The 9,826-nt window shown below is 55.6% G+C and overlaps 3 protein-coding genes across 3 annotated transcripts; all 3 read right to left on the bottom strand.

Annotated features, from left to right (window-relative positions):
• Positions 1 to 83: 83 nt before the first annotated feature.
• Positions 84 to 4,952, bottom strand: GNI_006570 (haloacid dehalogenase-like hydrolase; the record flags this gene model as incomplete). Its single annotated transcript, XM_011130341.1, has 1 exon — positions 84 to 4,952. A coding segment is annotated over one exon (4,869 nt), but the record flags the coding sequence as incomplete, so codon positions are not given.
• Positions 4,953 to 5,261: 309 nt separating this feature from the next.
• GNI_006580 (MIF4G domain protein) lies at positions 5,262 to 7,882 on the bottom strand (the record flags this gene model as incomplete). Its single annotated transcript, XM_011130342.1, has 4 exons — positions 5,262 to 5,315; positions 5,357 to 5,655; positions 5,768 to 5,936; positions 6,083 to 7,882. 4 exons carry the CDS (start codon positions 7,880 to 7,882, stop codon positions 5,262 to 5,264), a joined length of 2,322 nt encoding a protein of 773 aa, XP_011128644.1.
• A 181-nt stretch (positions 7,883 to 8,063) lies between these two features.
• Positions 8,064 to 9,191, bottom strand: GNI_006590 (Las1-like protein; the record flags this gene model as incomplete). Its single annotated transcript, XM_011130343.1, has 1 exon — positions 8,064 to 9,191. One exon carries the CDS (start codon positions 9,189 to 9,191, stop codon positions 8,064 to 8,066), a length of 1,128 nt encoding a protein of 375 aa, XP_011128645.1.
• Positions 9,192 to 9,826: the final 635 nt, after the last annotated feature.

Raw genomic sequence — 9,826 nt, forward strand, 5'->3', positions numbered from 1 at the left:
AGCTTACCATGTCCAGGAAGGATGTGGTTGACGGCGGGGAAGTTTTTATCTTCGTTGGTGACGACGAATAAACAGTCGGGAACCTCGCGTAAGACGCAGGTGGCGTAGGCGGTGCGGTAGTAAGACGACTCAGCGTCGAAGCCGCAGACGACGGCCTTGATGTCGGGGTCGATCTCGGTTTTGAATTGGGACTGTGGAATGGTGTTGTTGACAAGACTGACGACCTTGCAGCCTGGAACTTGAGAGATGGTCCGTGCCAGTCCCGAGGAGCCTAGGACCAGGACCTTGCCTTTCACGGCCCGTTGCGCAATCAGTTCCCCTGCGGCCCAGGCGGTGCACATGATTTGGTCGACTTCGAAATCTCCGAAGCCCATCTTGCGCAACTTCGTTACGAACTGACTTCGAGTGAGACTGCTATTGTTCGTACAGAAGAATATCTTCTTGCCACGCGCTATCAAGTACTGCACAGCCTCAGGCGCGCCCTCGATGACGGCCCCACCACGCCATAGCACGCCATCCATGTCGAAGACAAAGGCGTCATTGTCCTTTAACACTCGCGCCACCACCTCCCCCGTCGGACGCTCCCGGCCGTCCATAACACCAGTCGAACACTCCCCACGCGCCACCGGCTCCGCAGGCTCCGTAGGCTCCACCTGCCCAGACGTCATCTTTTTTCCTGAGAAGCTAGCCACGAATAATGGGTAAATGCCACGGGGAGAAATCGACAGACTCTCCCCTAGCGGGCGTGAGCGGCATCGAGAGCTCTTCCTCTGGGTGTCATTTTTTTGCAAGTTCTTCCCCCCGGTAGCAGCCGAACACCGACCTCCTCGGGAACGAAGCCGTGCTGGATTTGTTTGGTCCTCGCTTTCCTTGCCAAAACTCGCGGTCAAGCCAGAATCTCTCAGCGAACGAGTGCCCAACCCCGCTATCCCACGCGTTGGGTCGGCTGCCTCACGATCGACTGCTTGACGATCGACTGCTTGGCGATCGACTGCTTGACGATCGACTGCCGGGTCGCGTCGTGTAATGGACGGCGTCGCTCGGCACTCACTGGCCGGCACTTCGTTGGAAGCCGGATTGGTGATATGGTGGGCGTGCACACTCTGGCCGACTGTGGCGGTGTGACACACCCCGCCCTGGGGCAAGGCCCGCTCGGCGGCAACCCGCGTCGTTGCAAAAGGGTCAGTACCCGCAAAAGGGTCCGTTCGAAAGTTGGGGTCCGGAAACCGCAGAGGCAGGCCTCTCATCGGCGGCTGTGAACCGGCGCTGGGATTCGAACCGGCGCTGGGTTGCGAACCGGCGCTGGGGTCTGATCCGGCGCAGGGATTCGATCCGGCGCAGGGATTCGATCCGGCGTTGGGATTCGAACCGGCGCTGTGTTGAGAACCGGCGCTGAGCTTAGAACCGGCGTCGAGTTGCTTTCCTCCGCAGTTCTCCGAGCCACGACAAAAGCTATCGTCGGAGAGGGCAGTTGGACCGTGTTGGTCCCGTCGACCATGGGTATCAGATCGGTCTGGGAGAGCGGGCGGATCGCTCGAACCGTATATTGAGAGGCGCATCCTCGTTCGAGCGTCGCCTTTCTCAATGACGACTTGCTCGGTTTTGATCAGAGAGTGCGGGTGGTCGACGTTCCCGGAGTCGGTATCGACGTTCATGTGGCAGGAGCCCAAGTCGCGAGGGACAGCGCTGGGCATTTCCATGTCCTGCTGAGCAGACGCTCGACTTGCGGTCCAGGGGGCCCCTGCTTCCATAGTGGACGAGGTCCGGGGGGCCGCGGAGCAGCTGTGGTACGCAGTGTGGTCGCTGCCGGGCCCCCGGCTGCCAGGCCGAGGGCCGGGGACTGCACCTGAGACGGGGAGGGGGGCTCCGCAAGAGGCGGGAACTCCGGCGGTGGCGAAAGAGTGGCCGGCGCAGGTTCCGTGTGGGGCGTGGGAGCGGTGATACTTTGCGCAGTAGTGGTCCCTGGAGCCTGTGGCGAGGGACTTGTCGCTGCTGCAGGGCGCCCGGCTGCCAGGGGCCCGGCCGGTAGAGTAGCTGGCGCTCGGATTGCTGAGCAGTCCGGGGTCAAAGTCATTCCCGTCCAGGAGGGCCCGACAGTACTCTGTGTCCAGTGGCTTGGTCGGACCCTCCGTCTCCACACGCGACATTGCCGGCGGCGACCCGACCCGCGGCACACTCGACCGCGGCGGACTGCTACTCCGGTTCCGCGGCCGCGTCTCTGCCATCGACGGGGGGCAGTACTCCTGCGACCGACTTCGCCCGTGTCCAGTGCAGTCCTCCTCTCGCGGAACCCGACCCAAGTGGTTATGAGGCGGGCCACCAAGACCACCGGTCGCGTTAACACAGGCCGGGATAGGACAGGACGGGGTGGGACAGGTCATGGTAGGACAGGTCATGGTGGGAGCAGTGACACTCTGTAAAGAAACGTAAGGACCTTGCAGGTACGCACCTTGCAGGTACGGACTCTGGTGGTAGGTCCCTTGGCGGTAGGAACCTTGGGGGCAGGAACCTTGGGGGTAGGGTCCTTGAGGGTAGGTCCCTTGGACGTAGGAACCTTTGAGGTGACTCGCGCGGACGTTGCAAGCCTCGTGTGCCGAGGAGTGTGCCGCAGTCGCGGTCGTGTGTGGCAGCCGCGCATCCAGTCTGGTTGGCACGTGGCGGTCGAAGCGGGATAGAGGCGGTGAGGAGAAGGGACACGTGGAGGTGGGTGCAGGAGAGGAGGTGTTGGCTTGGCTCTGCGGTAAGGGCCCTGAGGAAGAGGTGTAACGGCCGGGTCTTTGGGAGCAACCGTCAGCGGCACTGAAAGCGACGTTGAGGGACGCGTCGTACGCCGGCCCGCCGTCAGGCATGTTGCCGAGGGTGATAGACCCGGTTTTCTGTCGGTCATCTCTCAACGGACCTGTTGAAACGGGACGGTCGGAAACTGGACGGTCCGAAAATAGACGGTCGGACGCCGAGCGGTCGGAAGCCGAGCGTCCTGATGAGGGAGCCAAAGACCGGTAGGGGTTTTGAGCAGGGGCCGGGCCCGGCTGTGCGTGGGAACGTGCACAGTCGATTGAGTGTTGGTCGTATCCTGTCGGGATGTCGTCTCTCCCCAACGCTGCGGTTGCTCCAGTTGATCCGACTGGAGCGTTGTTTGGCAAAGTGGAGTGGCTTGTCTTGGACGCGATTGAGTGTAGCGATCGATTCCCAGTAGGCAACTGGTTGTAGTTAGAGACCTGGTTGGGGTCGGAGACCTTGTCCGATGACTTGAAGTCGGACCTGAAGTCGGACTGCGAGGTGCTCTTTTGATTATCCATGTCAGAGTAGTCCGAGTAGCCGGGACGACGTCGATCGCCAGTGACTCGTTGCGTCTGGTCAGTGGGAACGTTACTGAGCTGTGTAGGTACGTTGCTCAGACGCTGATCCGCCTCAGTCGAGCGGGTCTTGGTGAAGACAGGGGGTTTTGGACGGTCGCCATCTTCGTCACTTGAACCAGCAACCCCAGGACGCAGTTGGTATCCGTCGTTGTTAGCGGAAGAACGAACATCTTCAGGACGATACCCAGAGAGCTGGTCCGACAATGACGCCTGATGATTTGACGAACGCTGGTCGGAAGAACGCTGGTCCGAGAGATGGTTGTCTGAGAGATGATTGTCCGAAGAAACGGGATGCTGGTCGGAAGAGGGATAAGGATCTCGATTATTCGGGTGCAGTTGCAGGGGGGACCGAGTATACTTTGTTGAAGGATATTCCATGCAGTGAGAACTATGATCGGTAGCGCGTAAAGGTTCAGTTGCAATGCGTTCAGTAGGTATACGACCAGTAGGTATACGTTCAGTAGGTATATGTTCAGTGGAGCCAGAGGAGTTTGGACGTACAGGACACACAGTGGGACCATCGATCTTGTTCCGTTTGTCCAAGCTGTTTTGTATTATGTAAGAATCCGGCTTTAACTGCCGAGACCGAAGCGGCAAGGTTAATTTGATACCATTACTCGATTGGGATTTTTGATCTTCGAAGCACAAACGAGATGCATCTCCTTCCTGCCTGAAGTCTATGGAACTACTATTGGGTATCTCGGGCGGCCCAGGAGCCGGATAAAGAGCATGCTCAGGGATCGGAGTATGTTCAGTCATGGGAGAAGGTCCTGCCAAATAACTAGCAGGGCAATTGGGAGGTGTTTTGATAAAGTAGAACCCGGCATTTATTCCGAGATCGCCAGAAGGATTGCTGGAGGGACCAGGAGAGGGACCAGTGAAAGGATTGCGCGAGGGATTGCTGGAGGGGCCGATGCCAGAGGGACCGATGCCCTCAGAGGGGATGTTGCTGGGGGGGGCAAATTTATAGTTGGGGTTTCTGTCCGTCTGGTTCACTCCAATCCTAGAATCTCTGTAGTAAGCACCGCTGTCATTGCTACTTTCTAAGCGATTGGTTTCCGGGCGTTTTGTATCCGGTTGGTGTAAAGAATAATCCAAACGATTGAATTCGGGGTCATGAAATGGACTAGAGTTGGGTTGAAGATCATACGTGTTTGGGTGACGAAGGGGTCGAACCGGGGGGTTCGGGATCTCGCAAGTATTGGGAACTTCTCTACAAAGCCTATTGTCATCCGTATCCAATGAAAATAGTTGCTTTTCATGATGTCCCAGCTTATGGAAACGGCGTCCTTCCGCAAGCGACTCCTCCACTTCAGGCAAGCGGGCGTCACTCGGGGTCGTCCCCTGTTGTTCTCGGCGCAAATGCCACCAATCGCTTTCCGATGTGTCTCGTCGATGAAGAAGCCTTTTAGGAGAACCTTCCTCATCCTCTAAAGATGGTTGGTTTCCATGCACTTGAGTGGCCTTCCACATAAGCCACTCCCTGTGTGAAACATCCGAATCGTTGACGCGATCCACCATCTTAAACGACGGTGGTGATAATTGCTGCGATATCATGCCACACGCTGAAACACCGCCCTGGAACGAGAACATCTTAGAGCTCTCCTACCAGCTCAGTTTAACTACAGCTTGGCTGCAAGCCCAGTCAATTCAGGCCAAATTCCCCTACCGGCCTAACTTCCGATTCAATTTTCCGCTCTTGATGTGCTACCGGCATCTTACGCGTGGCGAATGAGGCAACTGTGCCGTAGCAGGCCTCATGATCGGCACTCAAGGTGTATTTGACAATTGTGGCTGCGAGAAAACTGTTTGCACACACGTGTGCAAACAGCGCATTCATATATATATATATATAAAAGATACCAATGTTAGAATACAAAAAACCACCTAACTCACATAATGTTATTGTTGAGGACGTTGATTTAGCCCCATTTTCTCTATCTGCTCAATCGCATCCTAAAGACAGAAAATATCATGATGATGCCTCTGGTTCTTACCTGAAGCAAGAATCGCACTCGCTGTTCAATGTTATCGTCACAGGCAGCTTCTTTACATCGTTCCAAATATTGGAAGAAGGCCGGTGCTCTTTTAGTTTCCGCTATTGCGGGGGCACAAGAGGGAAGGAACGACGCCAATGCTTCCAGTTGAAGAGACTTCCTTGTATCCAGCGTCTGATTCAATATGAGCAATAAAATTTTGGGCTGAACCAATTGCGATTGAGCCAAGCATGCGACGAACATGAGATTTCCCTTCATTTTCTTCTTGTGATTCAACAACAGCTCGAAAGCTTCTTCCTCTAAACCAACACGAGATCAAACCAACACAAGACTCCCATTTCGAACTATTGACTGTTTGCGCCCCTGGTATTGTGCGGGAAACATGGAATGTAGTGGATGCAGTTAGCTTACCATCCGCGGTTTCAGGAGCTACAAAATCTGTACCCAGATACAGCTGAAATGTATTCTGGCATGTTTGAATAAGAAGCCGTTTGAAGTCCGGGCCATCTTTGTTCGCCGAGCAAAATACCCCCCGTTGCTGTAGCTCTAGTTCCAGACTTCCACACAGATCGGCGTACATCTACAAGAAGAGTATGTATGTGTATACCACCATGGTGTGTGTGTATACCACCATGGTGTGTGTGTATACCACCATGGTGTGTGTGTATACCACCATGGTGATTGTGTGTAAAGATCACAACCTGCGTGATGACAGCCACAGCTTACATCTATGTAGTTGTGATTGGTGATGGCCTTCTCGAAGATGATATTGACAAAGGCTTCGGCTTCGGAGACATTGTCGATACCGATGTCAAGAATGGCTTTGAATATGGAGTCGTATGTCTTAGGTGTCATTTTGTTAAGTTGTGCACGGAGACGTCTGATGACCTTTACGCCGCGGTCACCTGCGTCCTTTGCCTTCTGTTGTTGGACTTGCCAGGAGTCTTCAGGCACTTCGGGGAGAGAAGCGCGGCTAGTGGCGTGGGCGAGACTCTTTTGTGCTGAAGAAGTCCGCATAAGTTCCTCCTTCTTCCGGCGGCTCCAGTCATCTTGGCCACCAGTACTACTTGGTACCTTGCGTGCAATAGCCGCCGGTACCTGGAACTTGCCACTCTCAGTATTCCTTGAACTGCGGTACTCCAACAACGTATTCAATGACCGGTCTCCACTGGCTCCCGTTGATGCCAATATCCACTCCATTCCCGGTTTCACCTTCAACGTCTGGCACTCAGGCAGACCTCTTAATTCCAACATGCTCTCCACCCCATATGAATACCGAGCCGGCTCTGTCGCCGCCGCCACAGCCGCTAATTTACCAGCACGACGGACACCCTCACCCCGACCCTCGACACCACGAACCTCAGTCCGAACCTCCGCCCGAGATTCTGCCCGAGACTCCGTCCGCGATTCCGTTCGCTTCATCCCGTCCCGGGCCGCCGCATTCCACCGACCCGCCGTCGGGGTGGACGGCTCCTTGGCAGGAATCTCCTTGGCCGCGTCCCGGACCGTGGATGCGTCCTCCTTCGCCGCCGCCACCACCACCCGTTCGTCCAAATCCTCAGAAGCAGGCTGGGTCTTCTCGCTAGACCCAACCGACTTATCCGCCACCGACTTGTCCGCCGACAACTTGTCTGCTGACAACTTGTCTGCTGCACCAGACTTGCCCGCTGCAGTCGTCTTGTCTGCAGCAGCGGCCTTGTCCGCTGTGGCCTTTTCCGCTGCTGCCTTGTCCACAGTCGCCTTATCAGCAGCCGCCTTGTCCGCAGCTGCCTTGTCCGCAGCTGCCTTGTCCGCAGCTGCCTTCTTTTTTCCCTGCTCGGCCTTGGCGGTCGCCAGCTTCGCAGCGGCCAGCTTGTCATCCAACTTGGCCAGCGTGACCGGTGGCCGAATAATCTCAGCCATGGTCTGTCGGGTGGAACCCACTGACGAGGCCGCAGCAGCCTCCGATTCGAGGCCAGTCATCTCAGCCTTGTCCTCTGCCTTCTTCTCAGCTGGCCGTCTGTCGTTCGACCTCCTCTCGTTCGACTTTCTGTCCACAGACCTCTTGTCCATAGACCTCTTGTCATTAGACCGTTTCTCCGTCGACTTCTTCTCGTTCTTATCGGACACGGTCTTATCGGACACGGTCTTATCGGACAAAGTCTTATCGGACAAGGTCTTATCGGACAAGGTCTTATCGGACAAGGTCTTATCGGACAAGGTCTTATCCGCCACGTGCTTGTCAGCACCATGCTTGTCAGTACTATGCTTGTCAGTACTATGCTTGTCAGTACTATGCTTGTCAGCTCCCTTCTTGTCGACTACCGACTTGCTCTTTAATGTGGCTCCCAGGCCACTGGTCGGCGTTGCCGCAGTGCCTCCATGCTTCGCTCGTTGAGCCCAGCTGAACGACCGGGACAATTCAGCCGGCTCGGCCGAAATCGGACTCGGCACAGCACGCTGTGCTCGGGGCACAAAGGACGGCGCACTCGCGTCGAACTGAAACGGCGTGGTAGACTTGTTCTCCTCTGACGCCGGGTTCGTCATTTTGCAACTGATTTCCCCCTATTAAAAAAAAGTTCAGCCCTCAGTCAAATCCTCCGGGTCCTCCACGCCTCAAAAAGTGCCCCACCGGCAAAGCGTTGAGTGACACACAACCGGTAGCACTGCTGATGGGGAGTATTAGACTGATGTGCCAAGGCATTGATGTAGTCTGGATGCCGAAATGTCAGAGTCGCTTTTGGGTACCCATTTGCGCGTATTCACCTGCAATTCGGACGGCGAGGGCAGGCCTTGCTCGAGTAAGTCCGTCTCGGGCTTGTTGTCGTAGGGACGGCAGTACAGCTGGGTGAAAGTGTAGCGTCCAAAGCCAGCCCAGGCTATTAGCTTCGAGTATCTCGGGTGACTTGCGACGTTGACAACATTGCGCCAAGACACATTGACCCGCACACGGTCGCGCCTCCAGGACATTCAGACATAGCTCCTCCACCAACGTGTGAACACGCTCCGCATCCGTCACTGGCATGTGTCCCAACAACGTCACAAAGAACGCGGACACCGCTCCCTCCGGACACTCTTCGCCTGCGCTCGTGTCCGTTGCCACGATACATACTTCTTCAAAAACTTCTTCGTCCAACAACGCCTGGCGGAACACGTTACCCAAGATGCTCATGCCCGCCCCGCGCTGTCCGCTCGTCGGTCCATCCGCCAATCCGCTCGTCGACCCGTCTTGTCCATTTTCGGTCTTGTATTCAGTAGTTTGGTCACCAGTCTGGTCAGCGACGGGGGTTCTTTTATTCCGTGAGTCATAGTCGGTGTTGTGCAGGACGGCGGCCATAACTTGTCGTCTCAATGTAACTTCCGGCGTGAGAAGGGGGAAGACGCAGCACATCAAGCCAGACAGCGTTTTAGGGTCCAGAAATGGGGCCATGTGGCAAACCTGTGATTGTAGCTGGATGCGTTCTGCCTTCTCTTCCGGGGTCAAGTTGGTCAATTGGAGACAGAGGTGGATCGCCTTGTAGAATAGTCCATCAAAACTCAACTCCGTGGTCTGCGGAACCGTGGTTTCCAGACTCTGGTTGAGGATGGCGTCCGGATTGACTTTAGCCACTATAGGTCGCCAAAACCAGATGTAGCAGTGCTCCAAACATGCGCGGGCAACAAGGATCAGTGTGTCTATACTCACCAACCCTCCGTGGGCCAACTCATGCCGCGTGTCCAGAATCTCTTCCGGCAGCTCGTTCTCCGCACACAGCACACGCATTGTCCTTCCGCCCGAAACGTAACCACGACTGTACACGTCCACGTACCGCACAATACCCATCGCCAACGTGCAACGCACTTGGTCCAAAGCCATATTCCTACTCATATATAATCCTGACACCAGGAGCCGGGTCACCTCAACCGTAGCGGCAACCCGAGAAGGACCTTCATACTCCCGAGACTAATAATGCAGCAGACTGGGTCCACGTGTGCGTACAGAGTGGTACGGCGTAACGGGAGTGTGACATATCGTGGTGCTGTGGCAATAGGTGGGTGGGAATTACCCTGGTTAAAAACGAGGTGATTGTCTCTCCTGCATTCGCCTTGAGATGCATGATGGCTGAGAGCGACAAGGCCGCCGCTTCCAGCGTCCTGTGATGCCATGGCCCGACAATAAACATGTTCGAAACCTTGCGGAGGAATTGTCGAACGAAAAAGGACAGAGAAGAATTCTACAATGGCCTAAACTCGTTAGTCAAAGGACTATTGTCGCAACGAACTATTCTACGGTACCCGCATGACGGGGAACAAATCCAGACCGTGCTGGCGGAGTAAGTAAGCATGCCCCTGCGTAGACCCCCTATAGCCACAGCGTAGACCGGTTGAATTAGGCTAAAGCGGCACAAGATGCAAGAAGCCCTAGGCAGTCTACTTCTCCTGGCGGAGTTTGTCTTAGAGTCAACTCAACCTTTCAATTATGACTTAATAACTGTGAGCATCATCCCCCCC

The sequence above is a fragment of the Gregarina niphandrodes genome (assembly GCF_000223845.1).
Source record: "Gregarina niphandrodes unplaced genomic scaffold scaffold00001, whole genome shotgun sequence".
NCBI classification, from domain to species: domain Eukaryota; phylum Apicomplexa; class Conoidasida; order Eugregarinorida; family Gregarinidae; genus Gregarina; species Gregarina niphandrodes.